General features: G+C 43.6%; 1 protein-coding gene across 2 annotated transcripts in view; it reads left to right on the forward strand.

Annotated features, from left to right (window-relative positions):
• Positions 1–24,804, forward strand: part of SLC39A8 (solute carrier family 39 member 8) — a 112,824-nt gene that overhangs the window by 82,231 nt on the left and 5,789 nt on the right. For both annotated transcript variants that reach the window (XM_033956899.1, XM_033956907.1), the window contains 2 exons: positions 12,835–13,042; positions 22,135–22,319. In XM_033956899.1, the coding sequence (XP_033812790.1) occupies positions 12,835–13,042; positions 22,135–22,319 (393 nt within the window). The remainder of the gene's footprint in view (positions 1–12,834; positions 13,043–22,134; positions 22,320–24,804) is intronic.

The following is a 24,804-nucleotide window of genomic DNA, read 5'->3' on the forward strand; positions in this document are numbered from 1 at the left end:
TGAATTATCAGCTAAAAACTTACATTTCTAACTTTGGCTGAAAACGGCACAAATTTAGGAGCTCAGCATTTTTGGAATATTAGCCCTATCCCCTGGATTCTATATTTGTGCATGCTAACAAGATGCACATGCAAATTAATTGATTCACAATCATTTAACCAGCAATAATTGGGTACCAACAACCTATTATTGATGTTAATTGTCTCTCATTAAAATTTGTGCACACATCTGACTGTGTGCTATTCTGTAAGGAAGGATGCCTAACCCCTATAACGCGTATCTCAAAAGACGGCCTGGCCATGGAAGGGGTATAGGTGTGTGAGGAGCATTCTGAAAAAATACATGTATTGTTATAGAATACTGGGCAGTCGTTCCTAACTTGGATGCCAGTATGTATACCAGGTTTCAGCAGGTGTAAGTCTGGCACCCTAAGACTCATCTACTCATTGAAAAAATATGACCACATCACAGAAGCATACCATGACTCTCACTGGCTCCCAAAACAAGCAAGAGTACACTTCAAATTCTACTGCCTACTATTCAAAGCTATTAGTGGAGAAAGCCCAACCTACTGGAATAACTGACTAACTCAATCCTCCTCATCCAGGCACAGGAGAACCCACTCACTTTTCACACACCCACCATCCAAAAATGTTAAACAAAAAAACCAATATGACAACCTAATAGCCACCAAAGCAGCTAAACTGGACAGACAAATCACCATTCTGTTGTCATCGACCACAGACTACAAAACCTTCAAGAAAGATACTAAAACCCTACGCTTCAAAAAATATCTAACACGACCTTCAAAACCTATCTAACACGACCAGTTCCTACCCAAACCCCACCTACCCACTCTATACCCTTAATATACTCTAATATGCCCCCAACTAATGCTAACTGCCTCTACTTACCCAACACTTACCACCTTAAGATCTCGACAGCTCTCTGGTAATTCTTATTACCCAAACATTTATCACCTTAAGATCTCGCAACTCTTTGGTAATTCATATGTAACTCTTACAACATCTCTTATGCTATTCCTGTAAACTTTTATGTAATTTCTGAAAACTTTTATGTAATCCGCCTTGAACTGCAAGGTATTGGCGGAATAGAAATCACTAATATAATGTCATATAATATAATGTACCCAAAGTTAGATACAGGAATCGACCCTCTATAGAGGGTCTGCACTCTTTTAAAGAATGGCACTTAGCACCAAATTTTTCAGTGTCCAATATAGAATTTTTCAGTGTCCATTTCAGTGAATTTTTCAGTGTCCATTATAGAATTCCCCCCCATGTGTCTAGTTTAGGCAAAACAGAGCAAATATTTAGAAGTAATTAAGAAAAACAGAAAGTTCAAATCTAAATAACAAAATTGCTCTTCATTAGACTACAAATGAAAATGAGGGGAGAGAAAGAGAGAAAAGGAAATCAAATTGAGGAAAACATAGCCATGTTTTTTGTCTGCTCTGATACAATCTAGCCAGGAACTGAGGCCCCAATGCATAACGCTCTGATGCCACGATAAAAAATACCGTGGCAGGAACAATTTTTGTTTTCCGAGTGGTGCTTTATACAAATAGCATGCAAATTATATGCAGGGTATTCGTGCAGAGCAGCCCCATTAAAAGAGCAATCGCTAGGCACAGCTCCTGCTCCCATCCCTCCTGTCAAACTTTAAAAAGTTCTCTTCTGCCTGCTGCTGCTGCTGTCCCTGCTGGCTGAGTTGAACACAGCATAGAAATCCCCGATCAGCTGAGCCGGCAGGACTTCTCGAAGCTACTGGCTTCGGGGCTTCTCCTGCTGTCAGCTGTTTGGGGCTTCCACTCGATGGAGCCTAAGGTGTCTGTGCCAATCAAGGCCTTAGGCCCCTCTCAGTGCATCCCAAGATGCACTGGGAAGGCTCCCCATTTTGAAGAGGCGAGCCTGCTGGCAGGAGGGAGTAGGCATCCCTCATCCCCAACTTTTCAACAAAAGGGTACAGGGGGATCAGAGGGGGGTTGTCAAGAAGTCTGGGGGTTTGCAGGGGTAAGGGGGCAAAGGCAGGAGGGATGGCATCCCATCTGCAGTTTAAAGGTGTGTGTGTGGGAGGGGTGGGGGGTTTCCTTACTTATTAGGAAACCTTTTGTGCATTGGGATCTGAGTCGGACACAGATTTATTTCCAAATTCTGTAAAGGTTGCCCAAAGTTTGGCATGCAGTTTTCGGCATGAATTGCAGATCTCTGCCTAAAGTAATTGGCTAAATTGGTGATATTCAATAGGCCATGTTTTCTAAAGCTTAGTGCATACAACACTTAAGGCACACTAAGCTTTAGTAAACATGACCCAATAATTGGCTTTAAAAGCTCTAATTGCCACCAATTATTGATTGCAAGTGAATATGTGATCCACACCTATTCTGTAATCTGAGCATCCAATTCATCTCATAGAATTCCAAAGGGGGCATGGCCAAGCGAGGAGCATGGGCGGGTCAGGGACATTCTCAGGATTTAGGCTCAGCGTTATAGAATGCTTTCCACATGACTGAAGGACAAGGCATGCCTCAATAGATGAAGAGAATGGATTTGGAAATGTCTACCTTTCTGAGTCTGAGAGTAGGTTGGTAGGGTGGATGTCATTCGAACACCGGTCAGCAGTGTCGTGGCCTCGCATGGGAAGATATTTTGTGGCTCTCCTTCAGCTCATTTGGATCCACAGACATTTACACTTTAATGGCACATAATTGCAGACACCTAGATGAAAAATTGCCCTCCCCTCACAGCGACCTTCTTTCCCTCTGAGCAAATAAATGTCCTATTCAATGAGTCCAGCCAAAAAATTAGTTTGCAATTAGTAAAAAAATATATATGTATTTTCAGTGTAATTTCTGAGGGATTAGTATGAATTTAGCTGGAAGTAAGCTGCTTAGGCTTTTCCTGTTTCTATCAAGACTTTTTGGAATGTGAGCTGCTGCTGGATTTTATAACAGAAGTGAAGAGTCCAAAAAGGGGCCTATTTTAAAAAGGCAACCTAGGAGTCTATGTACTGTTATTAAACAGGTTCCCAGAACCAGTCCTGGTGCTGCGCAAATACCAACGCACACATTTACATCTGTTCTGAAGCTGCTGTAACTGTTTGCATGTACTTGTCTATATTTTTGGTGACGGGACAATCGCGCGCCAGACACCAGCGCGCCGACAATCGAGCACTGACAATTCGGCGCAAGACACAAGCGCGCCGTGGGAAAACTTAGTTTTAAAGTGCTCCGACGGGGGGTATGGGAGGAACCCCCCCACTTTACTGCATACTTTTCGCGCTGCCTTTGGGGGGGTGTGGGGGGTGCAACCCCCCACATTATAGAGAAAACAGAACTTTTCCCGAAAAAAATCAGAAAAAGTTCCGTTTTCTCTATAATGGAGGGTTCCAAACCCCCCCCCCCCAAACAGCAGCGCGAACACTATGCAGTAAAGTGTGTGTGGGGGGTTCCCCACTCACACCCCGCTTCGGAGCTCTTTAAAACTAAGTTTTCCTGCGGTGCGCTGGTGTCCGCTGAATTGTCTGCCCTCCATTGTCGGTGCGCTGGTGTCTCGCGCGCAACTATGAACCATTTTTTTAAAATGCAGATGCATCATAACTGCTTTGTACAGACTTTACCCCAAATAGGCACCATCTTGTCAGCGTACATACTTAAATGTACATATACCTAGAGACAATTTTATTAAAGGCCTCTTACCTATGCAAAACAGCATTTATACATGAAAACCCTTGATAAAATACCTCCTCCCTTCCCAACATAGCTAAAGAGCCAGGAAGATGGAAGAAGCCCCAAGGTAGCTGAGATATGCCAGGCAGAACCACCAAAAATGTTGTATGCCAGTCATAGATGGGAATGGGATGATTCATCGAGGCTGTTTCATCGCAGGATGTTTCAGCCCCCTCCTCTGGCGATCAAACCCTACCTTATCTCTGGCAGCAGCAGTAATAACAAACTCCCTGGGTCCACCCGGTGCCTTTTCTCTGCAGCTATCTTGCCTTCTGATGCAATTTCCTGTTTATGCAAGGTTGGGACAGATGCAGAGGAAAGGTGCCAGATTGGCCCAAGCACTTTGTTATGGCTGCCGCTGCCAGCAAAGAGGTAGAGGTTGACTGCCAGAGGAGAGGGTTGGTGAAAGAGGGGCACCAACATCATCAGGGCATCAGGGAAGGGAGATGCTGAGGTCAGAAGAAGATGAGGCTCTGGATCTGTGGCAACAAGGTAGAGGAAGGAAAGGAATGAGTGCTGGGGTGGGGGGAGCCCCTGTGGCATACCTCCTGAGTGCTTGTCATGAACCATAATAATTCTAACTTTATTCTCAAAATGCTTCTGTTGCTGGCTATGTTTTTCCTTTTCATAAACTACATTATTTTCCCCTTGCCATTCTCCTTAGAACACTGTGAGTAGAGGGCTTTTCTTTTCCTCTATGGCCCTCTGTTGGGTGTATAGGATGATACAGTGTGACCAGTTCAGCACGGCCGTCTCAATGTGGACAGTTCAGCTCAGCCAGTTCAGCATTACATTACATTACATTAGGGATTTCTATTCCGCCGTTACCTTGCAATTCAAGGCGGATTACAAATGAATTATTCAGGATGTATTACAACAAGAACTTACAAAAAAAAAAAAAAAGAAAATTGGTCATTTTCAAAGAGAGTAAGAAATGGGTAAGGCTATTTGTTTGGGGTAGTTGGCTTTAGTGAGAGGTGGAGTTTGAAACTTGTGGCATTATTTCTTTTTTCAGGGCTTTCTTGAAGAGTATGGTCTTTATTTCTTTTCTAAAGGTCTTGTAGTCGAGGGATGCCATCAGTAGATTGGCGATTTGGTTGTCTAGTTTGGCTGCTTGAGTGGCCAGGAGGCCATCATATAGTTTTTTCCGTTTGACCTCCTTAATTGGGGGGTATGAATGGGGTGTGAGTTTTCTTATGTCTGGTTGAGGTGTTGTGGATGAGGCGGTTATTCAGGTAGTTTGGACTGTCTCCGTATAAAGTCTATGGGGAGAATTGTGAATTCGTTAGGATGGGTAGAGGTGTCATTGAGGGTAGCTCTTGCATTAGTAATTTTACTTTGGAAGTGTTCTGCTAATAGAATGGCTGAGGGGGGGTAGTATTGTTAGTGGTCAGGTAGGGTTTGGTGTTTAACCGCAGCTGTTTCATCGCAGTCATTGTAATAGTGAGCATTTACCTTGCTGAAGCTTTGAGGTTTGAGGGGAAGTTAGCCCCCCTCGCCCCATTGGTGCTTCTGTCTAGAGAATGTCATGGAGACAAATTTTTCCCCGTCCCTGCAGGAGCTCATTTTCCTGTCCCATCCTGGCAAATTCTTTTCCTGTCACTGCCCCATTCCTGCAAGCTCCGTCCTCATCTGCGCAAGCCTCAAACACTTTAAAATCATAAATGTTCGAGGCTTGTGTGGTTAAGGCTGAGCTTTCAGGAATGGGGCAGGGACAGGGACAAAGCTCACAAGGACGGGATGGGGAAAAATTTGTCCACGTATCATTCTCTACTTCTATCCTTTCCCTTCACCCACCCATGGTCATCTCCTGGCTCTGCATCGTCTGATGACTTCAGGGTTTGAAAGAGGAGGGGGGCATAGCTCCCCCCCCTGGTGCTTCTTTCCTTTCCCTTTATTTACCCGTGGTCTTCTCCTGCTTCCCAGTCAACTGGTGACTTCAAGGTTTAAAAGGAGTGGGGCATCATCACAGATCAATCAGGCGCATTTTAAGGTTTCCTTTTATATTGGAACAGAAAGTTGTCCAAAGGGAAGACTTCCAGGTTTAAAAAAAAAGGGGGGGATTGTTAACAAGACTAAGAATGTTATAATGCCCCTGTATCGCTCCATGGTACGACCTCATCTGGAGTACTGCGTTCAATTCTGATCTCCTTATCTCAAGAAAGATATAGGGCTCCTTTTACAAAGGTGTGCTAGCGTTTTTAGCGCGTGCTGAAGATTAGCGTGTGCTAACCCTGCGCTATATGAAAAATACTAACGCCAGCTCTATGGAGGCGTTAGCGTGTAGCGCGTGTTAAAACCACTAGCGCACCTTCGTAAAAGGAGCCCATAGTGGCACTAGAAAAGGTTCAAAGAAGAGCGACCAAGATGATAAAGGGGATGGAACTCCTCTCGAATGAGGAAAGACTAAAACGGTTAGGGCTCTTCAGCTTGGAAAAGAGATGACTGAGGGGAGATATGATTGAAGTCTACAAAATCCTGAGTGGAGTAGAACGGGTACAAGTGGATCGATTTTTCACTCCATCAAAAATTACAAAGACTAGGAGACAATCGATAAAGTTACAGGGAAATACTTTTAAAACCAATAGGAGGACATTTTTTTCACTCATAGACTAGTTAAGCTCTGGAACGCGTTGCCAGAGGATGTGGTAAGAGCAGATAGTGTACCCGGTTTTAAGAAAGGTTTGGACAAGTTAAGAACATAAGAAGTTGCCTCCGCTGAGGCAGACCAGAGGTCCATCTCGCCCAGCGGTCCGCTCCCGCGGCGGCCCATCACACCCACTGCCTGAGCAGTGGTCCCAGACTATCACTATGACCTACCTCTACTCCTATCTGTACCCCTCAATTCCTTTATCCTCTAGGAACCTATCCAAACCTTCTTTGAAGCCTTGTAACGTGCTCCAGCCTATCACAGCCTCCGGAAGCGCGTTCCATGTATCCACCACCCTCTGGGTGAAAAAGAACTTTCTGGCATTTGTTCTAAACCTGTCCCCTTTTAATTTCTCCGAGTGCCCCCTTGTACTTGTGGTTCCCCATAATCTGAAAAATCTGTCCCTGTCTACCTTTTCTATACCCTTCAGGATCTTGAAGGTTTCTATCATGTCTCCTCTAAGTCTCCGCTTCTCCAGGGAGAACAGCCCCAGCTTTTTTAGTCTGTCAGTATATGAGAGGTTTTCCATACCCTTTATCAGTTTAGTTGCTCTTCTCTGGACTCCCTCAAGTACCGCCATGTCCTTCTTGAGGTACGGCGACCAGTACTGGACACAGTATTCCAGATGCGGGCGCACCATTGCACGATACAGTGGCAGGATGACTTCCTTCGTCCTGGTCGTGATACCCTTCTTAATGATACCCAACATTTTGTTTGCTTTTCTTGAGGCTGTGGCGCACTGTGCCGACGCCTTCAAAGTTGTGTCTACCATCACTCCCAGGTCTCTTTCAAGGTTACTTACCCCTAGCAGTGATCCCCCCATTTTGTAGCTGAACATCGGGTTCTTTTTCCCTACATGCATGACCTTGCATTTCCCTACGTTAAAGCTCATTTGCCACTTTTTGGCCCATTCTTCTAGCGTCGTTAGGTCTTTTTGCAGATCTTCGCAGTCTTCCATGGTTTCAACCCTGCGGTAGAGTTTGGTGTCATCCGCAAATTTAATAACTTCGCAATTTGTTCCCGCCTCCAGGTCATTTATAAATATATTGAACAGGAGCGGTCCCAGCACCGACCCCTGCGGAACTCCACTCGTGACCCATTGCCAGTCTGAGTAATGGCCCTTTACTCCAACCCTCTGTTTCCTGCCTGCTAGCCAGTTTTTGATCCATCGGTGGACCTCCCCTTGCACCCCGTGTTTCCACAGCTTTTTAAGCAGTCTTTCGTGCGGTACCTTGTCGAAGGCTTTTTGAAAGTCAAGGTAAATGATGTCAATGGATTCCCCTTTATCTACCTGGCTGTTTACCCCCTCAAAGAAGTACAATAAGTTTGTGAGGCATGACCTACCCTTGCAGAAGCCGTGCTGACTCGACTTTAGCTGTCCATTGTTTTCTATGTGCTCACAGATGCTGTCCTTAATAAGTGCTTCCATCATTTTTCCCGGGACCGAGGTCAAGCTCACCGGCCTGTAGTTTCCCAGGTCCCCCCTTGAACCCTTCTTGAAGATGGGCGTGACATTTGCTATTTTCCAGTCCTCCGGGATCTCTCCAGTTTTTAAGGATAGGTTACATATTTGGCGAAGTTCCTGGAGGAAAAGTCCATAGTCTGTTATTGAGAAAGACATGGGGGAAGCCACTGCTTGCATGGAATATTGCTACTCCTTGGGTTTTGGCCAGGTACTAGGGACCTAGATTGGCCCCGTGAGAACAGGCTACTGGGCTTGATGGACCATTGGTCTGTCCCAGTAAGGCTATTCTTATGTTCTTATGTTGACTTCGAGAAGGTATTTTAATATTAATAGATGAAACAGCCCGTGCTGAACTGACCGTGCTGAATTGTCCCTCTATTCCTGTTCCTAAAGTATCTAGACAACTGATCCTCTCTTCTCTCTCCCCTCTATAGCGATTAACTTGTTCCATTGATCACTCTCTCCTCAAAAATGGATTTCCTGTCCTATTAACCCTTTCTTCCTCCCCTCTTAAAGTCAATCAATTTGTTTAATCTTTGTAACCTTTGCTTAATCTTTGCAAACCGCATAGAACTTCACGGTATTGCGGTATATAAGCTGTTATTATTATTATTATTATTCCCCTCTATGTTTAAAAAGCTGTTAGAACCATTTCTCTTATAGAGATGGCCTGTGCATGGTGAGTTATGTTTTCCCTGTGGAATGCCTGCTGTGTTTTATGTTTTGTGATCTCTATGCATAGATTAGAGGAGTATAGCAAGAAGTCAAACACGTACACTTCCCTTGTAATCTTAGTTATTCCAAGGTGTCAAAGTACCAACTGCTGCTGATTTTCCTTTATGGTGATTACAGGTGGGTTTTTAAAAAGTCTGAACACATCATCTGTCAAGACAAGTATAGAAAGATTAGTCACGTACATTAAAATCACATTTACGAGCTGTAACTATAACTTTGGCAATGTTTCCACATGTTTGCTAAAATAAACATTTAGCCCACAATAAAATTATATGACCAAGAACTGCTGAGCAAGATGAAATGTTGCTGCAATTGTAAAATGTTTTATGTTAAGATAAGGTTAGCTTAGTTTTGCAACTGGTTTCATTCTGTATAGATCCTCCTTTAAACCCTCCTTTGCCCTAATTACAATACAGTGTTCCCCCGTGAATTCGCGATTCGTGGACTCAGTTATTCGCGGTATTTTTTGACTGCCTCTACTGGTCAGAAAATACAAGGAATGAGTCCACGAATCAGCCTTCTGCACAGCCAATTCCTCCTCCTCTCCCCTGGTCAGCCAATCAGCCTACCGCACAGCCAATTCCTCCTTCTCTCCCCCCCGGTCAGGAATCAGCCTTCTGCACAGCCGAATCCTCCTTCTCTCCTCCCCTGGTCAGCCAATCAGCCTTCTACACAGCTAATTCCTCCTCCTCTCCCACCTGGTCAACCACTGGCTCCCCCCCTTCTGCACAGCTGATTCCTCCTTCTCACCCCCTCTCCCCCCCACCGGTCAGCAAGTCAGCCTTCTGTACAGCCAGTTCCTCCTTCTCTCCTCCCCCCCACCCCCCCCATACCGGGTATGATTTACTGCACCCGCTGGCGCCCCAGCTGCCCTCTCCTGTCTTTTTACAGACTCAAAACCGAATTCGCGGTTTTTTGCGAATTTCAGGAGAATACTGTACTTAGATCTGAGCCCACTAGGGATAGGGAAAGTACCTGCATATAATAATTATAAACCACTTTGATTGTACCACAGAAAGGCAGAATATGAAATCCTATTATTTTACCCTTATTATCTTTATAGGCACAGGATCTATAGACTGAAGTCACCTTGCAAAACTGCGGTAAACATTACATTAGAATGTACCAAAGAAGTGGGGGAAGGAGGGGGTAAAGGGGAGATAGGTGGAAAAGAGAAGCATGAACATATGGGAGGGAGGATTTAAAGAAAGGGAAGGGGCAAAAGTTATATTACAGCCAACAAATCTCATTATTCTGTCTTACCTTTTGTATCTTGAGATTATGTTCACCAGTTTCATCTTCTGTGGCTTACATGCATCAGTTGTAATACAACAAAAAACTAAAAAGCTAAACGGTTATCTATTAATTAAATATAAATATCAAAAACCATTAAAGAAGTCAAAATGGACTGTAGAACATTTTTTTTAATTAAACAAACGGGAACAAGCCTCAGATTATGAAGTAAATTTTCCCATTCTAGGATTTCTTCCAAGAGAAAGACAACTTCTTTTCTCTTACTCCTGATAACATCACCGGCTTGAACCCATCCTCCCTACCATTATTACCTTGTTTGCTCAGAATCGGCAGTGGTGTGCAGTCAACTTAGAAAAGCGTTGCTATGAATCATATCCCTGACGCAGTGGGGATGTAATTTTTATCCCACGAAGCGCAGGCCTTGTCGGAAGATTGAAAATATAAGCAACGGCCCTGGTTCCTAAAAAAGAGCAATAAGCTAAGTACTTTAACCTTTTCCTATCGTAATAAATTTTACGTTACGCTGGTTCCAATCGTAATTATTTTAGCAAAGTTTTGTATTATTCACCGTTATCATTTACGGCTATTGTAAACACAATGGCTCAATAGATGGGACAAATGATAGGTAGAAGGTGTACTGCCATGCCATGGGACATACGATGGCAACGACATTTTTTGGAATGTCCCATCATCCGGGACACATCATAGGAAAAGGTTAAGCATTGAGAAATACTGAATTGAACTGAATGAAATGAATGAATTTAAGTATTTACAGCACATAAGCACTTTCTGTGAAGCACTTTAAAGCACCAGGGCACTTTAAATAAACATAGTTTCTCTGTCGGTTTCGAGTGTTGAAATGAATTGTAGTCCTCTAATGATAAATGAAAAATCCCCAACCATGAGAAATCATTGAGTTATAAGAGCTTTTACATTAGATTATGAAATAAGATTAGATAGTGAGATTTATGAATTGAAGGAATAAAATATAAACTTATATAATTAATTTTGAACAAGTATTAATGTTTTAATAATGGTAGGGAGGATGGGTTCAAGCCGGTGATGTTATCAGGAGTAAGAGAAAAGAAGTTGTCTTTCTCTTGGAAGAAATCCCAGAATGGGAAAATCTATTCCATAATCTGAGGCTTGTTCCTGTTTGTTTAATTCGAAAAAATGTTCTACAGTCCATTTTGACTTCTTTAATGGTTTTTAATATTTATATTACATGCATCAGTGAAATGCAAGATAGTCTGACTTCTAATAAATGTTTCTAAACAGAATTAACACCCCAAAATTCTTTGGTGCTCCATATATCAATACACTAAGGGCTCCTTTTACGAAGGCGCATTAGCGGTTTAACGCGCGTAATAGCGCGCGCTAAACCGCCAGTCGCGCTAGCCGCTACCGCCTCCTCTTGAGCAGGTGGTAGTTTTTCAGCTAGTGTGGGGGTTAGCACGTGATTAAAAATCACGCGCACTAAAGCCGCTAACATGGCTTCGTAAAAGGAGCCCTAAATACATGAGAAAACATCCACCAAACTAACCCAGAATAACAAAACTTAGTTTGTCATTTCATTCCATTAATTAACTGGGGGTAGGAAAAGCCTCAGAAAATAGGGCTTCTACCGATATGTATATCAATCACAAGAAAAAGCCAATTTTATTACAGTGTAGGATCACAAAATCCAGGAACTGTTACTTTCTCTCTATTTTGGGGTAACATGAAATGACTTAAGGTCCGAGTTTGCATATTCATGTTTTCAACCCAGATAACTTTATTTTTATCAAAATCATTTTGGTTATAAAATGTTTTGACGTATTCTTTTCCTGGATGCCTTTGTTTGCATATTTCTATCTTGTACCATGCTTATTTCTCTTGTTGACACTTTAATAAAAATGATATATATAAAAAAAAAATCAAACATATATTTTTTACTTTATGATTGTGAGTCAGATATTGATCCTTGACATACAATGCTGAGATATTGGGGTGGTAGTCCTGAGTTGTGATAAATCCTAAATACAAGTTAAAAAAAAAAAATCCTAAAGCTATTGCATCACTGAAAGTACTAGCTAGCCTAATTTTTTTGACACTTGTTTCTTCTTTTGATTTTATTCCTGTCTCTTTTCTTTGTATCTCAACATATTTTTTTTAGCAGTCAAACAATAAAACATAGGGCTCCTTTTCCGAAGGTGCGCTAGCGGTTTTAGCGCGCGCTAGACACTAATGCCTCCATAGAGCTGGCGTTAGTATTTTCCGTGTAGTGCGGGGTTAGCACACGTGGCATTGTAGCGTGCACTAAAAACGCTAGCGCACCTTCGGAAAAGGAGCCCATAGTGTAAATGCATATACATTTAAACATTGATTAAAAAATAGTAAATAAAAACTTAATATCCTAAAAACACTATGGGCCTCTTCTACTAAACCGTGCTCGCGGTTTTAGCGTGGGGAGCTCGATGAGCGTCAGGAGCAGCGTGGGCCATTCAGTGCGGCTCCCCACGCTAAAACCACTAGCACAGTTTAGTAGAAGAGGGGGTATATTTTATGTTTTATGTTTTCTTTTATATTTTATTCTTTCACTCGCATTTCACTTGGTGCTTTTTATTCCCAATAAGCATATTCTTAATCTATTCATATTGTACTTTATTTGACGTTATGTGTTTTTAGCTTTATTGGATTTTTAATGTTCTTTAACATGTATGTTTTTGCATATTATATTTTAACTTATGCTGAAACTTGGATCCTTGTTGGGACAGAATGCTTTTAAATAATAAATTGATATATGGTTATTAGAACATCTCTCTTGCCATCTTCGTTGTTTGTTCACTACAGTAAGGCAATATTTTCTCTTTGCATCTTTCTTAGTATGACATATCCCGAGTCAACAAAACCACAATAGGCAAAATATGATTATCGAAATGGGATGTACTGGATGGTAGAACTGTTACATATGCAGGTAGCTCAATATAGATTTTCTTTCAGACTGAACATGGACAATCCTGCTGTTGTAAATATTTCAAGTGGAGGCCACTCTCTGAAATTGGAACCCTGGCGTGGATGATCACCCTGAGCGATGCTGTTCATAATTTCATTGATGGGCTGGCCATTGGGGCTTCCTTTACGCTGTCCCTTATGCAGGGACTCAGTACATCCATCGCAATCCTTTGTGAAGAATTTCCTCATGAACTTGGTAAGGTCCTTGCATCAGCTGATGAGATGTAGCTGGAAAAGCATGATTATTTCTCCAGGGAACACATTACGGTTTATTATTTGCAGCCCGCCCTTATCCAAAGAGGAGAACAACCATACACACACAATAAAAACATTAAAGAACCAGCTAGTATTTTAAGTGGAAAATATGGGATGCAAGCAGTAGTCTGGATTTCTACAAAATTATCTTCATCGCACTCATATTTATTCCACTAATTGTATTGTACATTAATAATGATAATAATTTATTTATAACCCACTATACATTACCTTGACCATTGCTCATACACACTTTAGTTGGCTATCCCCACTTATTCTATAAACTTGTGTACTCAAATTTAAGCTTAGTATGTAAATCTTGTAACCGGCACCAGAGCCTACCAACAGGACTCCTCAGTGCCCCTAGTGGTTACAGCTAAAACTGCACCGGCGTGTGACCCAGTATGGAGTCACCCTGCAGGCACTGCATTAATATGCATAAAACCAAAAACAGGACCAATGTACAAAGTTCCAGGTTCGGTTTCCAAAAGAAAATTTAATGTTGGAATGAAACAGAATGGCAAAATTTCCTCTGTGATTTTTTTCTCCACAGAGCTTCTTGCATAAGGCTTTCAAAGCCTGGTCCTAGCAGGTTTCAGAAAAGTTAAGTTCTCTGCTATCATACACTGCTATTCAACAGTCTTAACTAGCAAAGCCTCCAGCTTATCCTATAGCACTGCTGGGTCTAGGGGAGTGCCTAAAGTGTGCCTGCTAAAGCACAAACTGCTTTCAAAATCCCTCCCAGTTGTTGGCAAACTTCAAAACACTCCCAGCTTAACAAACTGTGCAGAGAATCAAACTAGCAAAATAATCTCACGGCTCAGGAAGTCCAGACAACTGATTGAAAAAAAACAACCAAAAAAACAACCTCAGCCAGAAGAGCAAACAAACCCCCCCCCCCTCACAGTTCTTTGCTCAGTCTTTGAAAATGATTGCCAAGCCTCTTTCCTTTCCTTGCTGGTCCACCACGCACACTGTCTTGTGCTGCAAATAGCGGTGTGGGTCCAGCCTCTTCCACATGCAGGTCTACGGGTATTAACGTAGAACAAAATCTTTTCCAGAGAAAGGAAAATGGTAAAACCAGAGGACATAATTTGAGGTTGAGGGGTGGTAGATTCAGGGGCAATGTTAGGAAATTCTACTTTACGGAGAGGGTGTTGGATGCCTGGAATGCGCTCCCGAGAGAGGTGGTAGAGAGTAAAACTGTGACTGAGTTCAAAGAAGCGTGGGATGAACACAGAAGATTTAGAATCAGAAAATAATATTAAAGATTGAACTAGGCCAGTTACTGGGCAGACTTGTACGGTCTGTGTCTGTGTATGGCCGTTTGGAGGAGGATGGGCAGGGGAGGGCTTCAGTGGCTGGGAGGGTGTAGATGGGCTGGAGTAAGTCTTAACAGAGATTTCGGCAGTTGGAACCCAAGCACAGTACCGGGTAAAGCTTTGGGTTCTCGCCCAGAAATAGCTAAGAAGAAATAAAAAAAAAAAAAAAAAATTTAAATTGAATCAGGTTGGGCAGACTGGATGGACCATTCGGGTCTTTATCTGCCGTCATCTACTATGTATGTTACTATGTTACGGCATTACCCTAGCTTGAGCCAGCAATGTTGTACTTGGGAAGACATAGACATAGACATAGAAATAGACGGCAGATAAGGGCCACGGCCCATTAGTCTGCCCACCCCAATGACCCTCTCCTACCTTTCTCTGTGAATAGATCCCACGTGTCTATCCTATTTGGCCTTAAAATCAGGCACGCTGCTGGCCTCAATAACCTGAAGTGGAAGACTATTCCAGCGATCAACCACCCTTTCAGTGAAAAAGAATTTCCTGGTGTCCCTGTGCAGTTTCCCGCCCCTGATTTTCCACGGATGCCCCCTTGTTGCCGCGGGACCCTTGAAAAAGAAGATATCTTCTTCCACCTCGATGCGGCCCGTGAGATACTTTAATGTCTCGATCATGCCACCCCTCTCTCTGCGTTCCTCGAGTGAGTACAGCTGCAACTTATCCAGCCGTTCCTCGTATGGGAGATTCTTGAGTCCCGAGACCATCCGGGTAGCCATTCTCTGGACCGACTCCAGTCTCAGCACATCCTTATGGTAATGCGGCCTCCAGAATTGCACACAGTATTCCAGGTGGGGCCTCATCATGGATCTATACAATGGCATAATGACTTCAGGCTTACGGCTGACAAAACTCCTGCGTATGCAACCTATGATTTGTCTTGCCTTGGATGAAGCTTGCTCCACTTGATTGGCAGTCTTCATGTTCTCACTGACGATCACCCCTAAGTCTCGTTCTGCTTCAGTTCTTGTTAGGATCTCGCCATTAAGGGTGTAAGTCTTGCATGGATTTTGGCTTCCCAGGTGCATGACTTTGCATTTATTGGCATTGAAGCTGAGTTGCCAGGACCTAGACCAGCGCTCGACTAGGTTGTGCATCATGTTGTCGGACATTGAATTTATGTCTGTTGTGCTTTTGCCCACTACATTGCTTAGTTTGGCGTCATCGGCGAATAATGTTATTTTACCTCGCAGCCCTTCTGCCAAGTCTCTTATAAAGATGTTGAATAGGATCGGGCCCAGGACTGAGCCCTGCGGCACTCCACTGATTATCTCCGTCATTTCGGAGGGGATGCCGTTCACCACTACTCTCTGAAGCCTACCTCCAAGCCAGTTCCCAACCCATTTCGTCAATGTGTCGCCCAATCCTATAGAACTCATCCAGCTTTCTCGTCACCCAGTCAAAGAAGCTGATCAGGTTGGATTGGCAGGATCTCCCCTTAGTAAATCCATGTTTACGGGGATCCCGTAGATTCTCCTCGTTCAGGATCGTATCCAATTGGCGTTTGATTAGAGTTTCCATTGATGTGAGACTCACCGGTCTGTAGTTTGCTGTCTCCATCTTGGAGCCTTTCTTGTGGAGTGGAATGACGTTAGCCGTCTTCCAGTCCAACCCGTACTAAGGGAGAGATTGAAGAGCGCGGATAGTGGTTCCGCCAAGACATCACACAACTCCCTGAGCACCCTGGGGTGTAGGTTGTCAGGCCCCATTGCCTTGTTAACCTTAAGCTTTGACAGCTCGCAGTAGACACCGCTGGGTGTAAACTCGAAATTACTAAATGGGTCATCTGCGCCAACCCTTGTCTGTAGCTGAGGGCCGAGTCCTGGCGCCTCACGGGTGAAGACTGAGCAGAAGTATTCATTTAACAGTTGGGCTTTTTCCGAGTCCGCTTCTACATAATCTCCATCTGGTTTCCTAAGACATACTATCCCGCCTGAGTTCTTATTTCTGTCACTGATATATCTGAAGAAGGATTTATCTCCTTTCTGGATGTTCTTCGCTAGAGACTCCCTAACTGCTGTTTTGACTGCTTTTGACTTGGCCAGATAGACTTCCCTAGAGTCCTGTTTCCCTGATTGTTTGTAAGAGATGAATGCTTTTTTCTTCTCCTTGATGAGGTCCGAAATCTCCGCAGAGAACCACTGTGGCTTATTGTTCCTTCGCCATTTACTTACTGATTTAACATAGCGGTTTGTTGCTTCTTGTATGGTGGCTTTCAAAGTCGACCACATTTCTTCCACGTTATCGGTTTCTGCTTGGCTTTGTAGCGCCTGGTGAACGAAGTCTCCCATTTCTTTGAAGTTTGTGTCCTTGAATTTGAGGACCTTGGTCAGTGTGGTAGATTTAGTGAAACCTTTCGTGAGATTGAACCATACCATGTTGTGGTCACTGGAGGCCAATGTGTCACCCACCGAGACCTCTGTGACACTTTCTCCATTGGTAAGTATCAGGTCCAGTATTGCCTGATCCCTTGTTGGTTCCAACACCAGTTGCCTGAGTCTTGCTCCCTTCATAGAGTTTAATAGCCTCCTGCTGCTGCTGGAAGCAGAGGAAAGCGTGTCCCAATCCACATCAGGCATGTTGAAGTCACCTAACAATACTGTGTCCCCACGCAAGGTGATATTCTCTATATCTCTGATTAATTCCATATCTAGGTCATCCTGTTGTCTTGGGGGTCTGTATATTACGCCAAGATACAGGCATTTGTCCTTCCCTCTGGCCAAATTTACCCAAAGGGATTCCCCAGTGTAGTGGATATCTGTGATTCTGGTGACCTTAATGTCATCTTTAGTATATAATGCTACACCTCCTCCCATTTTGCCCTCCCTGTCCCGGCGAAGCAAGTTGTAACCTGGTATGACCATGTCCCACCCGTGGAAGTCCGTGAGCCAGGTCTCAGATATCGCCACCACATCCAGGTCGGCATTCCTCATTTCTGTTTCTAATTCCAGGATCTTGTTTCCCAGACTGTGGGCGTTTACGTACATAGCCCTCCATGTTGTATGTTTGTTACGTCTCAGTGGGGATGTTCCCGCTTGAGCTACTTGGACACCTTTAGCATTATTCGCATGTTTTGTACTTTCCCTAGACCCAGAGTTACAACGTGCACCTATCCTGTACTCCCCAGACCCAGAACTACAGTGTGTTCCTATCCCAGACTCGAAAATGTGTGTACCCTGTGGGGGTATTCCCGCTTGGGCTACTTGAACTCCTTTAGTACAATTTGCAATGTGTGTTCTCTCGCTGGACCCAGAATTACAATGTGTACTCCCCTTAGACCCTGAATTACAATGTGTACTCCCTCTAGACCCAGAATTACAATGTGTACTCCCCTTAGACCCTGAATTACAATGTGACCCAGAATTATAATGTGAGCCAACCCCAGACTCGAAAGTGTGTATACTCTCCCGTGACCCAGATCGGTGTTTACTTACCTTAGTCTCAAAAAAGTATTGGCAGCTTAGCTCGCCAGGTAGGTTTGTTTGTGCCCGTACCCTCCCCCAACTTCCCTCTCACCTCTTTTGGCCAAGTGCAAACTACTGGCTTTTCATGGAGGGAGCCACGCCCTGCTTAACTGAGCCTGCTCTCAACCTGGGTTTCTCTCTGGCTCCCCTGGTGGACACTAGGCAGGCATGGAGCCTGACTGGTCACAATCTGTACACATAATTTATAGAATAAGGTCAGTTTTGCACACAACTTAATTTAATAATTGGTTGTTAGTTGGAGTTAACAGCCAATTATTGGCTTTAATCAGTGTTTATTGGTGTTAATGGGCACCAATTAGCAGTTAAACATGCTAATCACTGTTCTAGAAGCTGTGCATGTAAATTCTATCATGCACAACTTTTAGGGGGCCTTAGACAATGGGAGGGGCATAGACAGGTCAGAGATTGTGCAGGTTATAGAATACTAGGAGTTATGGGCCAAATTCCATAAAAGGTCCCTAACTCGGTAGGCATCTAGAAAAGCGGCAACTACTACATGTCAATCAAAGTTAGGCGCTGTTTGTAGAATCACGCCTAGTGGTGCTTACCGTAAATCAAGGTAGGGATTGGTAGTTCTGTATACTTTAAGCACTGGTATATTAAGCCATGGTTTTCTTGGCCTAAAATGTATGTTCCTACTGGCACCTAACTCGATCCATGCTCAAACTCCACCTCAAATCTGCCCTTAACTATGCCTACTTGCTGGTAAGCGCCTCAGTGTAGATGCCTACATTCAAGTTGTAGGCGCCTACTAGAGAATGACACGGGGAAAAGATTTGTCCCCATCTCTGCCCCGTCCCCGCAAGCTCGTCACCGTCCCTGTCCTGTCCCCGCGAGCTTAGTCCCCATAACCGTCCCATTCCCGCGAGCTCGGGCCACATCCCTGTCCTGTCAAATCATCTGATCCTATCCACACAAGCCTCAAATAGTTTTGTACTGAACTTATTTTATTAAAGTATAAAAAGAAACAATATTCTGTACAATTGTCATTTTATAAATCAAAGTTCTGGCTGCTGAACTAGAGAAAGAGATATTCAGCTGGCAGGGCTTTGTTTATAAATGTTTATCAACACAACTAATATACTACTTTATCCTAAAGCAAAAAAAAAGAACATAAATACTTTTTTTTCTACCTTTGTTGTCTGGTTTCTGCTTTCCTCATCTCCTCATTCAATTCCTTCCATCCACTGTCTGTCTCCCTCTCTCCCCCCCCCCATTGGTCTGGCACCCATCTTCTTCCCTCCGCTCCCCCCATAGACTGGCATCTCTCTCTTCCCCATTTCCCTTCAGCGTCTTCTCCCCTTTCTCTCTTCTTCATTTCCCTTCAGCGTCTTCTCCCCACTCTCTCTCTCTTCCCCATTTCCCTTCACGTTTTCTCCCCCACTCTCTCTCTTCCCCATTTCCCTTCAGTGTCTGTTCCTCTCCACCCCCTCCCTCTCTTCATCACCCTTCATGTGATCCAAACATCTCCCTCACTCCCTTCCCCTTACGGTAATGGGAACTTTCCTATCTCAGGGTTTGGCCGATCTTGAGATGTTTTGGCTGTTACTCTTTGTTTCTGGAAAGTGTCAGAGATGCAGAGCCTAGCTCCCTGCTACACCTTTCTCTCATTCCCCCACAAGGTGGCACAAGACCATAGCCAAACCCCTTACTGTTTATTCTGTTCTGCATGTGTATTTGCAAACACTGACTGAATGCCAAGCTAATAGAATGTCAGTGGTGACCTCATGATGTGGCTAAGAGCCTTCATGCAGGACTAATAACACTATAGTCCTCCTCCCCCTTCTTCAATTATTTGTCTGGCATGTTTATTTACTTAAGTAATTGCGACAGACAAACTTATTTCAGCGAACTCTTCTAAAACTGGACAGAGAGAAGAGAAAGGAAATGTGTCCCCCATAATAACTTAGCTTTCTTCTCCAAAGTCTGCTTCTTTATCGAGGACTTGAGTGCTGCTAATGTCTCTTGGACGTCGACGTCGTCGTTTCAGCCGCCGCCATCTGCCCGGGCATCTCCCTCCCCCTTCCCTTCAGGCGATTTAGAATTTTTTTCTACAAGCAGCCGGAGCTGCGTGTGGCTGCCGGAAAGTCCTCCTCTGACGCAACTTCCGGTTTCTGGTTGAGTCAGAGGAGGACTTTCCGGCAGCCACACGCAGCTCCGGCAGCTTGTAGAAAAAAATTCTAAATTGCCCGAAGGGAAGGGGAAGGGAGGGAGGTGCCCGGTAGGACGGCTGCGGTGGTGATGACACCCTTTAGGAAGGAGGGAGGGGGCTACGCATGATCGGTGACCGCACGTGTTTCCTTCCCTTAACTGCAGAAACAAGGCCATTCACCGCTCCACGGAGCGCGTGAATGGCCTCTCTCCCCTTACCCGCGGTGACTATTTTTTCACCCCGTACCACGGTGAATATTTTCCCCCACCGTTTTGGGTTACCGTGGCTAGCTGCAAGTAACAGCCACCGTGCCATTCTCTATTAGACACCTATACTGGCTAATTCATTTTTAAAATCTTTAATTGGCTTTTAATGACACTTTCAATTAGCACCAATTAAAACATAAAATTAGGCACCTAGATCGGTAGGCGCCCCAATCTAGGTGCCTAACCATAGGCACTTTTATAAATTAGGACCTATATGCCTAACTGTCAAGAGTCGCGAGCATTTACACCAGGTTTTGACATAGCATAAGTGCTCACAATCTAATGCTAGGCATGAAACTAGTGGACTTATGTTAGTATTTTATCACAGCAGTCCTGCGTAGAACTGCCGGCAATGACATTTGTGTTTAGCTTGCATCATCCTGTTGTCTACATTTTGGCGCTCTTTCCTGCATCTACCCTACTTGAGGATATCCTTTGCTAATGGACTTCATCAATGCTTAGAGACCTCTCCTGCCACATATAATCCTCTTTTCTTTATACAAGAAAGTTCATCTAGTACTTGAACAGACTTGAAATTATTGTTTTTGTTAAGAATAACAATTCAGCTAATGGGGGATGTTATCATATGCGGGCTGCCGTTAGATGTGTATTTTACTGTTGACCCTGGTTATTAATAACTGGGTCTCATTCCATTAAAATGGGATCTGGGCTAAAATAGCATGAAATAGTGGTAAAATAAACCCATCTTAATAGTAGCCTGCATTAGAGTAAATATCCACGAATGATGGTATATGAAAGGTTACCCATAGCTATTCTTAAGTAAGCTCTTTAATAACCCATACTCATGCATTATAGGTACCCTGCAACCCTAATTTCAAAGTATGGAAACGCAGATAAAAATAACACACTTTGGGATGAGTGGTCTATAATCACTCTCCTAAACTAGCTAACCTTGGCAGCCTCTGTATTCCACTCCTTGGGTGGCATTAGCAATTTTGATTACAAACCTATCACCCAGATACTCAGAATTAAAGTACCCCCACAACATTTGTATTCACCAAATATGTAGTTCCTTTGACTTAATTTACCTTGAAGCATATTGGAGCTCCCATTCAATTCAGAGGCTGGCGAGGGGGCTCCAGAGCTGATGTGCCAATCAAGGAGGCTGGTTCTTTTCTTGCTTGTTCCAACTTTCTTTCAGTATACTCTAAACTAAACTTTTAAGTTTATATACCGCATCCTCTCCATATAGAGCTCGGCACGGTTTACAGGGAACTTAATATAAGGAAGGCAAGACATAATAAGAATTAGTGATTATAAAGAGGGTAGTGAGAATTACATTTTTGAGAATAGCCAAGTCATTACAACAATACGAAATCGAGAAACACACTAGAAATGACCGGGGACAAATTTTTCCACCATCCCCGCAGGAACTCATTTTCCTTTCCCTTCCCCATTGCTGCAAGCTCTGTCCTCATCTGCACGAGCCTCAAACACGTTAAAATCATACGTGTTCGAGGTTTGTGCGGTTAAGGCTGAGCTTACAGGAATGGGGCAGAGTCGGAGACAGTGACAGAACTTGCGGGGACAATGAAAAATTTGTCCCTGTGTCATTCTCTACACACTACCCTCGACCCATCAGTAGATGTTGCTATTGTATGACAGACCTTCCTATATTTCATGCTATGATCTTGAGTACCTGCTAAGTTTTAGTGCATAGGGTCCGTGGTATAACTTTGGAGGCCTCCCCTAACTAACTTGTTACTTAGTTATGACTTAAGCCACAAAAAGGAGATGAAATGAAATTAAATATCTTTTCATTTTAGGGGATTTTGCAATTTTAATAAATGCAGGAATGAGCATTCCACAGGCTCTGTTGTTCAACTTTCTATCAGCATGTTCCTGTTACATTGGGCTAGTGATTGGAATACTTGTGGGCCACAGCTTTGAACCAAACATTATCTTTGCCCTAGCTGGTGGGATGTTCCTGTATATTTCTCTAGCAGATATGGTAAGCCAAAAGGTTCATTCTAATTTTATTTTATATTTACATAAAATGTATGCAATTGGATCTGATCTACTGTAGTTTTGTATTCACATTTTGTATTGAACATGATTACAATACTATCTTTTATATGCATTTTTGCTACCTAAAAGTAAATGACTTCCCTTTATAGAATTACCCACAATATTCTTAAATTACTATCGCGGGTTTTACTAAGCAGCGTAAGAATTATTTTACTGCGGGCCAGAGAGGTAAATGCTTCCCACACTCATAGGAATTCAATGATGTGTCAGATGCATTTACCTCACCGGCCTGCAGTTAAAATGCTCTTACACAGCTTAGTCAAAAGAAGCCCTATTTTATCTATGTTTATATCTTCTTGGGAGGGGCCTTAGGCATCTGAGCCAATCAAGGCCTCTGGCCCCTCTCCGTGCATCACATTATGCACTGAGGAGGGAAGGCCCAATATTTTGTATTGGTGTGTCATAAAGGTGAAGGGACCTGTGCTTCCCTACTGCTTCCATCTTCAAAAAAAGGTATGGGGATGGGGTTCTGGGGAGCATCTGGTGGCAGGAGGGAATGGGCATCCCTCCTGACTTTTTTTTGAAAGGGGAAGGGTAGGGGATGGTTTGGGGTGTGGACACCTGGTGCAGGAGTGGGCCTTTTAGTGGCAGGAGGGAGTGGGCATCTCATCTGCCATTTTGCTGCCATGGGAAGAGGTGGTCGGTATGGCAGGAGGGAGTAGGCATCCTTCCTTCCGTTTTTGCTGCCTCGGAGGGGGGGGGGGTGTCAGTTCCCAGTGCTGGTGCCGAATCGTCAGGGAGGGGGGGGGAAACATCAGGGAGGGTTGTCATTGGCGGGGATGGGGGTGCTTTTTTTCTTTTTGTTTTTTTTATGGGGCTGGGCCATGAGCAGCCTCTGCCTCCTGCTGACCGTTGTGCTTCGGGTAAGGAAGAGAGAGAGGGAGCAAAGGGGTTTGTGGCTCAGGACCGCCACCTGCTTCTGTCACTAAGGAGGGAGGAGGGCTTTGTGGCTTAGGACCAGTGCCATGCTGGTGCTTCTGGGGGGGAGGGGGGAGGGAGATTGTGTTAATCAAGGTTTCTAGCACACTCTCAATTAACCAGAAAACCAGTTATCTGGTATCCATCAATCTCTGTGGGTGCCAGAAAACAGATTCTACTGCATGGTGAAGTCCCTTGAGAAGGAAACTACAAGCAAAGGAATGAAAGCTCATCCTAAGAGCTATCCCAAACAGTTCCTTCTGACCAGCTTTGAACCTTAATTTAAAAAAAAAAATCTTCATTTTTTAAAATTCAGATGAAAATGTGTTCCAGAGAAAGGGGAGACAAGGTAAGAAAAAGCAGGCAGATATGTAAGGAAGGAGATATGAACAAGAGGTGTTCCTGCTATGATTGTAAAGATCATAAGAGGAGGACAGGGAATGCACAAAGGAGGCACCGGTTGAGAGAGCATGAAAACCTATCACAGCTTCTGTTTTTCCGGCTGCTCTTTAAACAAAGGGATAGCACGATTTGTTGAGCTTTTCTTGGGGGGTGGGGAGCTCTGTAAAAATTTTTAATTGCACTGTTCTGAGTAGTTGATTGGTTAGGCCTGAATAAAGTGGTTGCACTAACTCAGTCTATTTATTATAAAAGCAGGGGCCAAAGATCTAAGGGAATTAGTACCTAAAAATGCGTGGTTCCTTCCAAACTGAGGGAAATTTACCAGGGAGGGGCCTAAGGCTCTGATTGACCCAGGTTGCTTGTACTGTGTTATTCATATCATGATTCAGCTTCTACGCATTCAAAAAGTGCATAGAATCATCTTTGCTCAAAATATTCCAGAATACATTAACACGTGTATTTCAAACATTCCGATAGCTCATTCCTTTTCTATTTTCAAAGCAAATGGATGCGTCAAAATGCTTTAAAAAAACCAAAACGTTCATCTGATAAAAACCATCCAAATCCTGATTTGGGAAAGTCAGAATTTAGATGTTTCACACTGTAGTTCATCCAAATAGCAAAGGGGCATATTGGGAGCCTGTTATGGGTAGGACTGGTGAGGGCCCAAAAGTAGGATGTCCAACGGTGATTTTCAAACTGGAAGAAAGTTCCATGTCTAAAAAAAGAAGGTTGTTTTTATCTAATGACATTAAGGTGCTCTGATTGAGCTGCTGACCACTGGAAAGATTAAGGCATGGCCCCTTCCTTAATCCCTCAGGGGTTGCTGCCTCCCTCCTCCCCGAAAGTGAATCCAGAAAGGAAAACCAGGCTTTATGTCAATTTCAGGTATTATGACCATTCTGGACAGAGCAGCAAGAATGTCAGAGCAGTTTAGTGGTTAGTAAGGTGGACTGTAAACTAGGGGATGTAGCTTCAAATCCCACTGTAATATTCATTTTTATTTCTGGGGCTTCCTCCAGGAACAGAAAAGTACTCACTGTACATTAAGGGGTGTCAAAGTCCCTCCTCAAGGGCCGCAATCCAGT

Source organism: Geotrypetes seraphini, chromosome 1 (genome assembly GCF_902459505.1).
Source record: "Geotrypetes seraphini chromosome 1, aGeoSer1.1, whole genome shotgun sequence".
Classification (NCBI taxonomy): domain Eukaryota; kingdom Metazoa; phylum Chordata; class Amphibia; order Gymnophiona; family Dermophiidae; genus Geotrypetes; species Geotrypetes seraphini.